Consider the following 15,531-nt stretch of genomic DNA (forward strand, 5'->3'; position numbering starts at 1 on the left):
ATTCATTAACAATCGACATTAACTAACAATCGACAATTCATCGTGAAATGCTTGCTGGCTTGCGTCGCTTGCGTCAAAGTACACTGCTTTTGTTTGTTTTATACATGGGGTACTTTTGTGATTTCGTCGTTTAGGTTACATCACGCAATAATTTTCATAATCAGGAAAAATATATTGGATGTGGGGTCGCTTATATGAATGAATTTAGGTGTATCCTACTGGGTGGTTTATTAGTGGGCAAGTTAAAAGCCTTGGGATATTTAGCATTTGTTAGAAATCAAAATCAAAATAGTTCTTTTTTGCTTGATGTGATGGTCAAGCTGCTTTTGCGGAATTTGCTCCAATTGATTACCTTCTTTGTTCATCTTGATCTTCTGGGTTTCAAATTGACATGCTGTCATGCTGTTTAATTGTATCTTTTTTTATTTTTTTAATTTTCTTGTGTACCTATTTGTTACGAGTTTTCATTAGCTGCGCTTACATAGGTTTTGTTGCAAGCTTATAGCTCCGCCCAGTATGTTGCGAAAGATGCCAATGGTGCTGTACAATTTATAAAATAATCCCCTCTAAATATACAAAGATCACTGCATCAGAATTATAGCAAAATAAATGAGCTAGAGCCTCTCAAAAATGCTATGCAAGCACAACTATTTGTTGATTGGGTGATACCTACTCTTTGTCTTACTTTCAGGATGCCTCCTTTTTAACCTCCTAATCTGCAACCGTGGCAAGAGCATACTTTACTCCTGAGTCCTGGTAGCACTGTTGGTAATGACAGTCTGAAGTAGGTACCTACCTACTGGTGTGGAGTGGAGTGGAGTTCACACCACAATTAGCAGAGTGAGCAGGACCATTCACTGCTTCTTGTTCATAAGTCACAGTTTTGTAGGACAAGTAGACAGGTCCCAAAAGAACATTAATAAAATCAGCATTGCTAACAGGGGCATGCCCCATTGCTAGTTACAATAGAGCTAATTCATTGATCAAATGATGCTAAATGCAACAATGGCTTCCATTATTCGCAATGAGGTTAAATGTATTTGTTTTTATGCCTTTTTAGCATTTTCTTGGTAGTAAATATCTTAGTTTGGGTTAATTGTTGGAAGTTCATTGGTTCAATTATCTTATGTTATTTACAGATGGTCCTCTGTTTGGCCAACAATGTTCCCAAGAGTTTCTGTAACTGTCGATTCATGATGCTCATGGCTTCTTATTTCTTAATGTTTTCTAAGCCATGTTGACTATGCTACCTACTTATCAGTCTGCTCCACTGCTCCTAAAAAGTAATTGCACTCAGTGAAAGCAATTGGTCTGGCTCTTCTACTGTGTTGTTACTTTCCTAGACCTTTTTTCTGGAAAGAGCTGCCAGGATCCAGCCTCAATATCCCCTATTTATTTTTTCTAAATTTTGATCAGATGAACCAGTCAATCACTTGGTGAGCAGTGAGCACTCATGCCTAACAGGTGGCTGATTCAGATTGATATGTCTGAGATAATATTTAAACTATGCTGTTATGTCTCTATTAACCAATGTAAAATCTGTCTGCTTTATATGCCTTCTTTCTCCCTGTACTTTCTTATTTGCTATGATTTTTGGGAGAGCTGGGCATTGCGCAACTATGTCCGCAACTCCGCAACTTGCGGACTACCCTCTTGGTAGCGGAGTTACAGATCGGCTATCGAGCCCAAAAAAGTTGCGGAGTTGCGAGTTGCGGAAGCGAAAAATTCTAAAGCGCAACCGCTACCAGGACCACCACCGAGCTAACGATTGAAGCGAGATACAGGCTCCAGGTTGAGGTTATTGTGTTTATCTCGTCAAGACTTATCAATTGATATGCAACATAACCTTTATGGACCAGGCCGTGACCTTGACCTCAGGTCAAATATTCAATTTGACCTTTCGAGATCATCTTTTATATTATTGATGACCTCAAAAGGACGCGCCTTGATGAGAGAAATGCTATGGTGATAAAGTTATTGCCGAGTTATTATGTCAGAAGTTAGACCTGTGGCCGAAAAAAAACTAGTTTCGTAATTATTGGCTATTTTGGCAATTCTTGACCCTTGGATTGGAGGCCAAACCGTTGACCTGAGGTCAAATCTGACGTTGTACTCCAGACAGTGCTGTAAATGGGCAGTCGTTTATTTTTCCGTGCCGTTCTAGCTCTTCTGGTTCTCGCGTTATAGCGTCTGAAGCTGCAAAAATTGTCGAAATCCGGGAAAACCGAGATTATTTTCACTTTGCTGACCTCTGTTGACCTTCAAAAGGTACTGCCTATCAGACATAGCACTGCTTTTCAGGATCAAAACTGATAAAACATGGGTACCTTATAGAGGTGGAGTTGCGGAGTTGCGATTGCGCTTTGGTACCTCAGGTTGCGGAAGGTAGCGGTAGCGGTTTCCAAATTCCGGTAGCGATGCCCACCTCCGCTTTTTGGCATCTCTCCTAGCTCCCCTTTTCCTTCCTGGTTCTTCCTCTAGCTGTTAGATGAGATTTTAGAACCAATTTTGACTGTTTTGGTCTTTGAATCTTGTATTTGTCCTCGATATGGCCTAGTGGACAACGCGTCCTTCTCGTCACTCGGGAGCACTGAGTTCGTGACCGGAGCAGCTAATAGAGTCAATAATGCTGATCAAATTGAGTTATTGATACAGGAATGGCAGCAGTAAGCAGTGCACAGAATTAGCTGCTAAGTCGAATGATATGCAACACAACCGTGGGCCAACTTACTGATTTGAGCGGATTCAACCTGACCCTCAAGGCAGGGTTGTGCTCGACTAAAAAAAAATGTGCCGACTCGACTCATCATTCAACTTCAAAAAGCCCTGACTCAACTCTGATTCAAACAAGGAACTGATTTTTTCCCTTGACTCGACTCATGACTCAAGCGGCTCGATGAAAATATGAGTCGACTCAAACTTGACTCAAATTTTTTGTTGAGTCAAGTGAGTTGACTCAAAATTGACTCAAGTTGTTGAGCGGGGGGAGGTGAAAAAATCTGGCAGCAAAGCCAGGACTAAGAATATATATATAGTCAGAGTTGAGTCAAATTTCTGACTCGACTCATGAGTCAAGCACAACCCTGCCTCAAGGTCAACTCTCAGGACGCTCTGTAGTCTGTGACGCTCTTTTTCGCCGATCTCCGGCTAAATATGAGAAACGGCGGGGACGAACCTGCTCATCCCCCTCCTCCCTGGGGTATTAGAAGACAGAATGTTTTTGTCAGGAATGACTGTAATTATCCAAGCTATCAGAGAGCTCTGTTAGGCATCAATATCTGTGGTTTACATGTTTCCGGTGTATCTCCAAGCTTCCCCATCCTCGAAGGACTTATCTGTAACATGCACCGGCCAGCCATCCTTCGCACCAGTCGTGCGTTATCTCGCTCTAAATAGGTACTTCACTTTGTACTGTGCTACCGGAGCGTGTCAGTGGCGGTGGGTATGATCGGCGGGTCTTGACGGACGGCTCGGCTCGGTTTCAGATTGCGACCACCCGCGGTCGGCCGTCTCGGCGCTGACTCATCGTGACGTCACCAGCGGATCGAGTGTCGCGCGCGCAGAGTGAGCCAGTCGGCACCTGGCGGTCGGAGGGTCGCCCGCCCCGCCCCGCCCCGCCCCGCTGCAGGGAGTTTCCGCAGTCGTGTGGCGTGGCCGGCAGAACCGGCCAAGGCTGGTGTAGTGGAAGTGGAACACTGACGCTGCGCGATACCCATTGCACGTGCTGTGGTGTGCCGCGTGTGTCGAACTGTGCGCGGTCGTAGCGTTTGCTGGGCACCGCTGCCGGTGCGTCGGCGGAATCGTGTCTCGCCGGCCTTCCGAGCCTCCCCCGAGAGCCATGCCGGAGACGGGGCGTAACGCCAAAGGGTTCCAGGACTCTGCGGTGCAGAGCTCGGCGATGTCCCACGCGGCCGCCGACAACGGCCAGGACGGGGCGGCCGGCGACGGCGCCAAGGCGGACCCGCCGGCCGCCGAGACCGACGAGCCGGACCGCATGGCCATCGTGGAGCTGGAGACGAAGCTGGAGCTGATGATGCCGCCGGCGCCGCAGGAGAAGGCGGTCAGTCCGTACCCGGACTTTCCGGAGACGAACCCGTTCCGGCTATCGGCCTGCGAGGTTCCCGTGGTGGTCGAGGCCGACGACACGCCGTCCGTGAGGCCCCGGGAGCGCGGCGACGGCTGGCCGGTGGGCTCGCTGGCCCAGCGGCGCGGGTCGCCCTCCGACCTGAGGGTGTTCATCCCGGGCACCGGCGGCGCAGGGTGAGTACCGCAGCTACACGTCACCGGTCACGCTGACGTATCTCCCCAGGTATCCATCACCCATAATGGAATAGTGAGTGGGACACGTCTATGTGTTTACTGAAATGTAAGCAAGAAGACGCAGAAAAAAGCGTCATATCCGTCACATGCGGCTTTTTTTCATGTAGGTATGAATGAATAGTGATGAGTTAACCGGTGATCAGTGCTGCTGTATCGATGCCAGATGAGCGTTTCTCAGATTAGCGTGCTTATTTATCAAACATTTTAATTTTTAACAAAACATTAGGATATGGGAGCCTTAGCATAAACTAATTCGGTTGCCTTACAAATGGCAGTGGGTCATTTCAGCTGTTGCTATCTTCGTTTCGAATGTTTTGGCACTTTCAGCTATTACGGTCTCTTTGTTCGTGTAGTTCAGCCTGCTTTGGGGCAGCGATAGCTAGTTCATCCAGTGATACCTTTGTGCGCCTATGAATCTCGAGTGCCCATCCGTTATAGGTTTAGAAGTGGACCCGACTTCCTTTGTGGGCTAGATATATGCTAAGCAATCCCTAATCGCGTTGCTTGCATGGTAATCAATACCTCACGGGAGGTTTCGTACATGAGGCACAAGTGGCACATGCATTATTCGGGGTGGATGCAGCGAATGTTACCCTTCCTCCGCGCTATGAGAATAAGCTCTAGCCGGTAGGGGTGCTGATCGCATTGACCGCGGCAGATTTCCGGGACAAGGCAGTTACTTCATGTTTTTCGTCATTGTCTTGTGGTCATTAAGTTTTATAGCCTAAAGTTGTTCAGTTAGGTTAGGCTAGCTGATCTTTTGTGCAGAATAGGGCTCAGACCGATCGTTAATACCCACCCGCCGATCGTACATTATAGATGGGTGTGACTGATACTCAGCACTGATTGCGGACCGGGAGAGGTCCTGTTTTGTTGGAGCACTAACAGGATGTGGTGGGGCTTGCGTAGGCCGGTCTAGCTCTAGTTCCCAGGTGCGTTTATAACTGACTGAATGTTTTGGTTGCGTGAATGAAACGCATTAGTTTGATTGCAGATTACCATGCGTAGATGAGTTTGGGGCGTAGTTTAGTACTGCTGGCGTCGACTGAGCTGGTACCTCAGTACGCATGCCTATTGTCTAGTCTAAGCCGTCCTTTTTATTAGGGTGTCGCCATTAAAGACACAACATAATTGTATAACCTCTTCCCTTCACGTATACCTGTGTAAGAACACATTAGTTCTAACTCTTATGAAGGCTATCGGATATGTTCCTTAATCCTTAGGAAAGTCGCTGGAACTCGTCGGGAAATTCTTCTTGCGACATTTTTTTTTTTTTTGCATGTCGCGGCGACGATGTAATGCATATGATGGCCGCCTACCCAGTACCCACACCTCACTATCGCTGTCGACCCTGACGCTCAGCTGACCAGTCTCCTCCGCGCAGGGCCGGCTCCTCGCTGCTGGCTCAGCGGGCCGTGGGCGACTGTGAGCCGGAGCTGGCGGCGGCTGGCGGCGGCGGTGGCGCTCGGCGGGGTCCGATGGAGCGCCGGGACAGCATATGGGACCGGCTGCCGGCGCCCGACGAGCTGCAGCAGCAGCGCCGCCACTCGGACCAGGAGCCGACCAGCGGCGCCGGACGACTGCTCAGGTGGGTGACGGACCCGACCTGACCTGACCTGACCTGACCTGAGCCTACCTGACCCAACCACCCAGACCCAGGAGCCGACCAGCGGCGCCGGACGACTGCTCAGGTGGGTGACGGTACCTGGCCTGTCCTGACCCTGCCTGACCCAACTTGACCCAACCACCCAGACCAGGAGCCGACCAGCGGCGCCGGACGACTGCTCAGGTGGGTGACGGACCCGACCTGGCCTGACCTGATCCTACCTGACCCAACCTCTCGGACCAGGAGCCGACCAGCGGCGCCGGTCGGCTGTTCAGGTCAGTGATGAACCCGATCCGACGGACCGGTGGCCTGACTTGACCTGACACTACCACCAGGTCACAGATCATTGGGGTCAGGACCATGACACTTACGGGCTATGATACTTATGTAAGATTGTTAGATTATGGCCGTTGTAATCCGGAACAACAAAGCAGTTTTGATGAGTTGCTTCAAAGCTGTTGAGGCTGGTCAATGTGATCCTGAGCAAGTGCGAGGTTAGAAGATCATAGCTAGTCTCCTAAACACGATAGGAATATCGCAAGCGCCGGTCCTGAACACCAGCCTGCCTCTGGCGCGGCGCGGCGGTGTGCCTGTATGTCGCCACGTCCTGACGGTCCCGCCGTCTGCCAGGTCGCCGTTCCCGCTGGTACAGCCGACACCCACGCCGGACCAGACCAACGACGAGGGTCGCGAGCTCTTCCTCGAGTTCGTCCACGACCGCATCGTCGAGGAGGGCATCCCCGAGGCGGAGCTGGCGCTGGAAGCGCAGAACGATGATACGATCAACAGGTGTGGGATCGGCCGGGAACGCAGCACATAACTGTGCGAGGCGGAATTTTATGAATATGCTTATTTGTTTTTTCAGCTGAAATTAAAATGAGCTTGCCGTTTACCTATCAATGCTTACTGTTTCTGCTCTGAGTGCAGCTCGGGAGTGGACACGAACTTTTCTGGCCTGCCTCGTTAAATTCCGGTCGTATATCTCAACCATTCACTGATGTCACGCTTGGCGCAAAATGATTTATACATACCCCGAACACATTCGTGTTGTATTGCAAGCCCTGGTGAAGCGCGTTTCTCCACCCCTAACATCCTCGCCCGGCCCTTTTTAGGATCATGTCGCTGCCGGGTCTGAGTAACCCGGTGTGGGCGCAGACGGGCACCGAGCTGCGCGCGCTGGCTGACGCGTTCGCCACCTCCCACCAGCGTCGCGAGCTGCGCTGTAAGGCGCAGCAGACCGACCTGACGGCCATCTCGTGGGACCGCTTCCGACAGCTGCTCGAGGAGCTCTTCTCGGTACGGCGCGGCGAGTTCGGGCTGAGGGTGCTAAGCATGTGACTGGATGGGTTTATTGTAGATATTACATCTTTACGGGCTCGATTTTGTGATAACGTATAGCAACAAGAAGTGGTCATTTTCTTCGTATGTGATACCGTCACGGACACGGTATCACATACGAAAACGGCATCACCGTACGGGTTGGGGCCAGTGGGGCTAAAGACTGACGGATGTTAACACAACTAAGCACGACTTTTGGACTCCACCGCGAAGAATAGTACCGGGCAGTGCCTTTGTGTTTTCGCCGTTTTCGGTGTATCTGTGCTGCATATGCTGGACTGACAGTCCATCGACTTCAGCCCTGTCAGGCCTCGGTCCATTTCCGTCAGCTCATATTATCCCGTCTGTCCTTTCGGCAGGGAGAGGCTGGCGTCACCCAGGAGCGCATCCTGGTGTTGTTCTTCTTCCTCTCGGACTGTGTGGTGAGCACAATCCGCCGGCACGCCTGGGCCCACCTGCGCCGTCTGATCGAGTGGAGCCTGCGCTATATCGTGGAGCGTGTCTGCACACTGGTACAGGAGGCCGGCGGATGGGTGAGTGAAGACTGATTCGGGAGGGAGGGTGAGATAGTGAGTCATGGTGGCGTGAGCGCCTGACTGACTGGCCCTGGTGAGTGAACGTCGTTCAGCGATAGCAAGTGAGCTGCGCTGATCGGTCGTGTTTGTGGAGTGATGGGCTAATTGTGCTAACTCTTACTGTTCACCGATTACCGTCTTGCATCGGCCTCCACTGGACGTATACCTAGTCACCTGACCGATGTCTCTGTGTCCCATCCCCAGGGCGTCGTGCTGCGCCAGTCGGCCGAGTACCTGTACCTGGGACTCAAAATAGCCGCCGCCGGGCTGGTCTGCGTGGCCGCTATCGTCTACATTAGGAAGAATTAGACCGGTCTGCCGCGACACCGTGCCACGATGGGAGCCGAGGAGCGGCCTCTCACATCCCGCCGCGGTCGTAGATGAGTAGATGATATGGCGCTAAGAATAATGACGTGTGAGTGGGTATTTATTGACGGGCATTGGGGCAGAGCCTTGCCGGTTTCCTCTGTAGTTGCAGAACGTTTGACAGATAAGCGTTCACTTTTTTGTTTTTAGAATACTCATTTCCTGTCTATTTATGTAGCTGCTGTTAGTTGTGCTTGCTTGTTACGCGGTCAGATTTAAGGTCCTCTGAGGTTCACCGATTGCATTAGCAGGGCTACCTGTTTTTGACTGCCATCAGACTAGCCTTTGCCTTTACCTGGATTTGCCGCTTTAGGATACTTTCACTCGATCTATTTTTTCCGAGTTAGGTGGGTTCTGGGAAGGTGTGTGTTGGCTATGCCGACAGCCGCAAGTTGTGATAAGGTTTAATTGGTTGAGATGGATGCAGTATGTTTCGTCACGACCTTGCCATGGGACACATGCCGAGTAGATAGTTGGTGGACCGCTCCGGAGCTCAGTCTTTCCTCTATAAACGCGACAATAGCTGTGTGGATACAGTACAAGCCACTCCAGTACAGATCTCTCCGTCTGGCCAGCCAACCCGACACCTCTGTTTTCGGAGGTCCCTCCCCGCCGTACCCGTCGGCGCCAGCTCAACGCCTACCTCCGCCCGTGGGGTGGCTCGTCTCAGTCCTCCATAACTCACACAGCTGATACCGTATCGGCGGGCTCCGACGGCAGGGTTCCACCCGTCCACGGCTTCCCAGGAGCCCGGGTGGCGGCACAGTCACAATACCAGCACAGTGTGTGCATCACAACGGGATCGTGTCTGTGTTTTGGTGAGAGTGTGGTCCTTGGATTGTGTGGACAGCCTCGGCGGCTCCAGTCGCGGGGAGAGAGCAAGGTCCCCGGCTTGTGTAGCCAGTCTGTGACTCGGCAAGGGACAGTGATTCTAGCATGGTTCAGGCAGGTGATTCCCGTGTGGCTCGGGGCTGTGGCCGCTGGCGGCAGTGTGATGTCTCTCACAGTGGTGAGAGCGGTGAGTTTTGTGAGTGGTAGGTGACTCACGTGTGGTTTCGCTGTGAGCTGGCCAAAGAGCGATTGGTAGGTAAATGGACGACGGGCGCCGGCTGCCGGGACTCCAGGGTTGTGCCCTCAGTGTCCTTCGAGATGGACTTTGTTTCAATTTTGTTTTGAGACAGCGTATCTCGCGTCTAAGCGCAGACGTGATTATTCATCAGTGAATGGAAAGTTGCTAGTCGTTTTCAATAAAATAACGGCTGTTTTACATCATGTTTGGTGCTGCTGCGTAGAACGATTTAGCGTGACATGAGTACTGTGTTTTTCGCATTTATGGAGGCCAACATTTGATCGTTAGCATGGTATTCTAGGCTATGAGGTCGGCGACTCGGCGGGTAAGCCTAAACACAGACATCTGTCCGGTAGGCGGTGATGTGACGTGCTTGAACGTTGAACGAACGATTTCACCAGCTTCTGACAACGGCAGGTGCCCTAAACTCCACGGCACGCTTCCTGCGTACGGCGATCGATATTTTTGCTGTTGCGAGGGGTACAGTTTCGCCGCCGGCAGGTGGGGAAGCAACAGGTTGCCGGAGCGCCCCTTCTGGTTACCATGACAACAGCTCGCCCGTGTTATCAATGCGAGCCTTTCTCTGTGCTTTGGTACGACTGAAACTGAAAGCGAATGTAACGTAAGAGACGACCTCAAATATGAGTTGAGTGATCGAAATAGCGAGCGACTGTGAACTGTTATAAACGACCGACCTCGAAAATTATCGATTATCGACGAAACGATACCTGACGAGCAGTCTGCCTTCCGAACGGTCTGCTGCATCACAAATATCTTACGATCTTAGGTGAGTGTGAACTTTATCATGTGTTGTGCTACCTTGTTTTATTTCTGGAGCAATGTGCTTAGGTAACCTACTTGCCTCGCGTATTATAAACCTAATCAACGTATTGGAATAGCGCTTCGGAATGGCTCCCACAAAGGCATTTCGCTTGAAATACCGCTGGTAGCACGGCCCGGAGTCTTCCGCGGTCCTAGTGCGGGCTGTTTAGTGTTAGCGACTCTATTCCATGGTCTGTGCTTCAACACCGGTTAATGCCGTGATCCTCCCTCCCAATCACCCCTCCCAGTTCGTCACTGATCCCATATGAAGCCCCCTGCTGTTCCTATCCACGCCACCCCTGACGCTCCCGGCCGCCGGCAGCTCATCGAGATGGCCGACCGCGGCAATAAGATGGACGAGGAAGCCTTCAAGAACAGCATGGCGGCCGACCTGGAGTCGGAGGACACCGCCGTACGCATCAACGCGCGTCGGCTGCGCATCCAGCGCTTCAAGGAGAGCGTGCGCCGCCAGGAGCAGCTGGCACAGTGAGTAGCAGCAGTGCGGAGCTCGGTGGGTGAGCGTGTAAAGGCGAGGTGTTCGTGACTAAATGCGTGCGATTTTGAATGGCCAGTCAATCCTAGCTGGATGGATGGACTGGGATGAGTTTAAAAGCCGCCGGGCGGACTGCATGTCGGCTCTGTAGATATTTATATGACGCTATGACCCCGTCTCCTATCACCTCTGTGGCCTCTGACCTGCCACCGCTAACCCCTCCCACAGGTTGGGCCTTGGCTCCGCCCCTGTCGAGGTGCCGCTGGTGGAGCGGCAGCTGGCAGAGAGCGGTCAGAAGCTGGAGAAGCTCGAGGACGACGGTCTGGAGATGGTGACCAACGTGCCGGTGGCGTTCCAGGGCCGCGAGGCCGACCACCGCGCCAACACGGAGCTCAGTCTCAAACAGCGCCAGGAGCGACTCAGGGAGGACGCCGAGCTGAGCGAGCAGCGCTTCAACGACATCTCCGAGCTCTGGGACAGGTGGGTGGTCACGCTCTGGGACAGAACGTGGGAGTCCTAACACACCAAAGATGACTCGGGTAGTGTTTCGGTGAACGGCTCGGAGCTTTTAGTGTGGAGCGTGGTATATGGGTGGCGTAGGAGTTGCCGACGTCCTGTTGCCTTTATCATCGTAGGCTTCCGTCCATTCTGTCTTGATGTCACTGAAAACAGCACGAATGTTTTATGGTGCGCTCATTCTTTTCCCAAAGTGTCAGCGGGTGCATGAGTCCGTCTCTCTCCTCCGACACTCCTCATTTTATAAGGTTTCAACGCTACATGGTCACTTTTTACGGCGGCGACTTTAAACTCCAATCACCACCACCCTCTCAGCTCACTCTCTCGTTGTTCGTCTTCCCAGCGCCATCGCTCGCGCTCCGAGCCGTCTGCACGCCCACCTGTGCAGTCAGCGGGCGCTCTGTGACCAGCTGCTGGCACAAAAGGACCAGGTGGTGCGCAGTCTGGAGGCCGAGCTGCGCTGTATGGATGACGAGTACAACCTGGAGGTGACGACCCACGGTCAGGTGAGAGCGGTGCTGCCCAGGGCGTACACAGGCCGTCCTAGAGTCTTCTAGAGCGTCTGGGGTCTCCAGAGCGTCAACTATGGCGTCCAAGGCGTCACTTTGAGCCAAGAGAGCGTCTTTAGGGCAGATCAAATGAGGTTTCTGCAATAAATAGGTTGATAAGGCGTTTAATATCTCCATAGAAATTAGAGTCACCAATAAAGATTCAGCGACAGCCTACTTTTGAACACACTGAACCTAGGTCCTGTCGGCGTGTCCCCGTCATCGATACTAACCACCACTCCGCCGTCCCTCAGGACACGACGGTGCTGATCCAGCGTATGAAGGACCAGCTGGTGATCCTGCGGAACGCCTACTCCCGGGAACTGGAGGACATCTATGGCGCCATGAAACAGGACCTGGACGAGACGCGCGGCCACCACCAGGAGGGCTGGCAGGAGAAACTGGACGAGATCGTTGCCGTGAGTTGACTGGCGGAGCCGTCAGGCCTGGAGCCCAGTGGAAGTCGCTGGAGGGCCGGAGATAGCACTGAGTAGCGGTGGCTTCAATACCACTAAGGTGTATGCTATTGCTGACTCCTTAAATCTTGTTACAACTTACACTTATCACATTTCCTCAACAACTAATGTACTTACCTTCTACCTCCCATGACCATTCGCTCGTGTTTGTCATCCCACAGCTGGAGGAGAAGCGGCTGGCCAGCTACATCCAGATGACTGAGGACCACGATCAGGAGATGCACGCCGTGTACTGCGAGGACGCCGACGAGTACCGACAGGTTAGTGGTGGGCGGAGGGAGCCGGCAAGTACCAGACATGAACGGGGAAGGGAAATGCAACAAGGCCCTTGGAGACAAATTAGCAATGATTTAGCGTGTCCGTGGAGTCATACGAAAGATGGCTGACGTCTCGATCACGATCAATCGCTACTTGTCATTATGCGTCCAACTATGAAACCCTGGTGTCCCAGTACCGTGTTTACCCATACTTCATCCTGGCTTGTTTTCATGTACTGATATTAATGACACTCCGTCCGTAAGCCTGACCAGGTCCTGCCACGCCGCAGATGCGCAGTACTCTGGAGAAGGACGTGGAGCTGCTGCAGCAGCAGCTGGAGCAGCTCAAGGCCGCCTGTCTGCTCAACACCGAGAAACTCGATTACAACTACCAGGTGAGATCGGACGCCAGGCGAGAGCACAGGGCTGGACGGCAGCGGACGGCGGCTTGGCGGAACTCGAGTGTGGCGGATTGCCCCGGCCTACCATAGTCAGTGAAACATTGATGTGACAGAATGTGATCCCTGACGGTTGCAGGTGCTCCGCCGTCGCGACGAGGAGTCCACCATCACCAAGTCGCAGCAGAAGAGGAAGCTGAACAAGCTGCAGGACGTGTACAACGGGTTGCGGCAGAAGCTGGCGGAGCAGGAGCGCAGTCAGCGGGTGGAGCTGCAGCAGCTGACTACCGACATCAGGTGGGAACCGGGCTGAACAGCCCAAATAGGGATCAGGCCCAGCAGCTGAATCATGCCAACATCACGTGGGAACCGAGCTCGGCAGTGGGTAGAAACGCGGCTCAGCAAAGGCTGACGATAATCAGGTTCATCAATTAGTATCGGGACAGGGACCAGGATACTGGGAAGTATGCGGCGGTAACTGACCACTATCAGCGGGCTGATCTGATCACTACCCAGATGACAATCTGTATTCTGTGGCCAGTTGTTGGATGTTGGCTGCTCTGCAGTGCCTCTGATGTACCCGTCTCTGTCCGTCAGACGCCTGACTGACATGCTGGTGGACGTGGGTGAGCGGAACCAGCACTTTATCGCCGTGCACAGCCGCCAGCTGCACCAGATCTTCCAGATGACGCACGAGAACTGCCGCCGACAGCTGGACAAGGTCATCCGCGCCGACAAGGTCATCCACGAGCAGCAGCTGGGCCTGCCGTTCACCCCGCCCGCTCTGGACCATCTGGCGCCGCCCGAGGTACGTAGGATACCCGATATTCCCTCTAGTTACCTGTCGTTGAGCACCTTACGCATCGCTCTCTTCTTTTTTTTAAGACGGACCTTTTTGTCCATTTGACCGCCCCGTGTCGTTGATTTTTTCCGCAAACCACGTGAAACCATCTCCGAACGGCGAACACTGCTCACCTGACCATCCCGTCCCGTTCCGTGTCGGCAGATGAAGGCCGACTCGGCGATGGAGGTGGTGCGCGAGGCGCTGGCCGGGCCCGGCTCCGACTCGGATCGGCCGTCCTCGTCCGGCGGCGGCGACGGTCCGCCGCTGTCTGCTGTGCTGGCGCCGGGCCCGCCGCTGCTGCGGCGACTGCTGCTGCTGCTCGGGGACGAGTCGGGCTTCCTGGTGGAGCGCCGGCTGCACCGTCTGCTGGCCGGTATTGATGCCGAGGATGCCACTCTGCTGCGGTTGGACGCCGTCCTGGCAGCGCTCGGTGTCCGCACGCAGATCGACCTCGACCAGCTCTGCAAGTACTTTGTCAGGTGCGGAGCGAGGGCGTTATGTGGTGGTACACAGTGAAGGTGTCGACATGGTGCGTCGGTTTTCGATGAAATGCTGCTGGTAGCCGAAAAGAGAAAAGGAGGGCTAGTTCACGTGTTTTATAGGTTAGGCATGCGTCATCCATGCCCCAATTCATTTGAATTTTCGGTAACTTGTGTATTATGAACACCATATAGAGTGTAGATATGACGCACTGGTGGTACCCTCGTCCGTAAAACTGACCTCAGTTCGCGTGCCGTCCAGGTACGCCACGCCGGTGGCCAGCCGCGAGGAGCTGCCGGCCGTGCCGGGCTCGCCGCCCCCGGTGCCCGCCCACGCGTACTCGTCGCCGGCGCTGGCGGTGGCCTCTCGGTCGGGCAGCGCCGCGCCGTCCGTCCGCAGCGCTCCCAGTCGCGAGAGTGGCGCCGTCGGGTCCCTGTCCGACCTGATCGGCGACGACCGGCCGCCCTCCTCCGGTGACAGCTCGCCGCCCGCCGACCGGCTGCTCGTCTCTCCGGACGGGGTGCTGCACGCGCTGGCCGACTTTCTGCAGGGCCAGCGGCAGCGCGCCGGCGCCGCGTCCGGCAGCGTGGCGGCGGCCGCCGAGAACTCGGCCTCGGCGGCCGGCCGGTGGGCGCGCCTGCCGCCGCCGCCCACCGACGCCGACTTCTGGCAGCGCTTCCTGCACGTGCAGCCGGAGAGCCAGCGGCGGCTGTGGCGCGCGCTGGCCGGCGGCCTGCAGCGCTACAACACGGTGCTGCAGGAGCGCCAGCAGTTGCGGCTGCAGGTCATGGAGCTGGGCCAGCAGAACGCCGAGCTGCGCACGCTGCTGCACTCGCACCTCAGCCGGGCGCAGGGCGGCAGCGGCTGACGGCCGGTCTACTGACGGCCAGCTGCTGGAAACTGGTACGGACTGAGCTGGATGTGCAACGCTGACGGTGGATGACCGAGTACTAATGATCAGGTGTGAAATGTGGATCATTGGCATCGATATTGATCTTTATTTATTTCATAAACTCTTCATTTTAAGAGTCGTATTTATTTACACGCGCCTCTAGTTGAGTGAAATCTAGTGATATTAGCGACGAATTGGGAACAACGTTAGTTGCTAACGGTAACTCATCATTCACATTGGCTAATATCAAGAGGCAATTTTTACGAATTATTTTTAGGATATTTAAATATAGGTAATAGTTCATAGTTTTATATTGGTGCAATTATAAATCCTTACGAAGGGGTCTGCGCGATCAGCACAGCTACGGTTTAATTACTTTTCGATAAATACGTTGATTTGTGATGAGTGATGACTGATGCTTGCAAAAATTATAATTCTCAAGCCATGCTGATTAGGTGCCCCAATGTTGAGCTCAGCACGCCATTTGACGAATAAAACCTGACGACATCGTATTTGTCTTTAGTCAAAACG

The 15,531-nt window shown here is 53.4% G+C and overlaps 2 protein-coding genes across 5 annotated transcripts; both read left to right on the forward strand.

Moving 5' to 3' along the window:
- Nucleotides 1–34: 34 nt before the first annotated feature.
- Nucleotides 35–8,321, forward strand: LOC122372215. Of its 4 annotated transcripts, none has more exons than XM_043349153.1 (7): nucleotides 35–78; nucleotides 3,486–4,260; nucleotides 5,705–5,908; nucleotides 6,557–6,715; nucleotides 7,039–7,222; nucleotides 7,624–7,797; nucleotides 8,044–8,321. In XM_043349153.1, exons 2-7 carry the CDS (start codon nucleotides 3,839–3,841, stop codon nucleotides 8,146–8,148), a joined length of 1,248 nt encoding a protein of 415 aa, XP_043205088.1. In that variant the 5' UTR covers nucleotides 35–78; nucleotides 3,486–3,838; the 3' UTR covers nucleotides 8,149–8,321. The 4 variants fall into 4 exon arrangements, with proteins under 4 accessions (XP_043205088.1, XP_043205073.1, XP_043205097.1 ...); XM_043349138.1 differs by having other exon boundaries at nucleotides 62–109; XM_043349162.1 differs by having other exon boundaries at nucleotides 76–91.
- Nucleotides 8,322–8,873: 552 nt separating this feature from the next.
- On the forward strand, nucleotides 8,874–15,510 carry LOC122372208 (dynein regulatory complex protein 1-like). Its single transcript, XM_043349124.1, has 11 exons — nucleotides 8,874–10,061; nucleotides 10,419–10,582; nucleotides 10,818–11,069; nucleotides 11,449–11,611; nucleotides 11,908–12,072; nucleotides 12,291–12,389; nucleotides 12,677–12,781; nucleotides 12,924–13,081; nucleotides 13,382–13,592; nucleotides 13,791–14,107; nucleotides 14,370–15,510. The coding sequence occupies exons 2-11, from the start codon at nucleotides 10,428–10,430 to the stop codon at nucleotides 14,974–14,976; spliced, it is 2,232 nt and encodes a 743-aa protein (XP_043205059.1). The 5' UTR covers nucleotides 8,874–10,061; nucleotides 10,419–10,427; the 3' UTR covers nucleotides 14,977–15,510.
- The last annotated feature ends 21 nt before the right edge of the window (nucleotides 15,511–15,531 follow it).

The sequence above is a fragment of the Amphibalanus amphitrite genome, unplaced genomic scaffold (assembly GCF_019059575.1).
Source record: "Amphibalanus amphitrite isolate SeventyFive unplaced genomic scaffold, NRLGWU_Aamphi_draft 000036F_arrow, whole genome shotgun sequence".
NCBI classification, from domain to species: Eukaryota; Metazoa; Arthropoda; class Thecostraca; order Balanomorpha; family Balanidae; genus Amphibalanus; species Amphibalanus amphitrite.

What these genes read in the sequence shown, in the direction of transcription:
- LOC122372215 (XM_043349153.1), top strand. Translation starts at nt 3,839, where the DNA reads ATGCCGGAGACGGGGCGTAACGCCAAAGGGTTCCAGGACTCTGCGGTG. An exon ending in CCGGGCACCGGCGGCGCAGG is followed by an intron (nt 4,261 to 5,704) that starts GTGAGTACCGCA and finishes TCCTCCGCGCAG; the next exon opens with GGCCGGCTCCTCGCTGCTGG. An exon ending in TGCTCGAGGAGCTCTTCTCG is followed by an intron (nt 7,223 to 7,623) that starts GTACGGCGCGGC and finishes TCCTTTCGGCAG; the next exon opens with GGAGAGGCTGGCGTCACCCA.
- LOC122372208 (XM_043349124.1), top strand. Translation starts at nt 10,428, where the DNA reads ATGGCCGACCGCGGCAATAAGATGGACGAGGAAGCCTTCAAGAACAGC. An exon ending in ATCTCCGAGCTCTGGGACAG is followed by an intron (nt 11,070 to 11,448) that starts GTGGGTGGTCAC and finishes TCGTCTTCCCAG; the next exon opens with CGCCATCGCTCGCGCTCCGA. An exon ending in CAGCTGACTACCGACATCAG is followed by an intron (nt 13,082 to 13,381) that starts GTGGGAACCGGG and finishes TCTGTCCGTCAG; the next exon opens with ACGCCTGACTGACATGCTGG.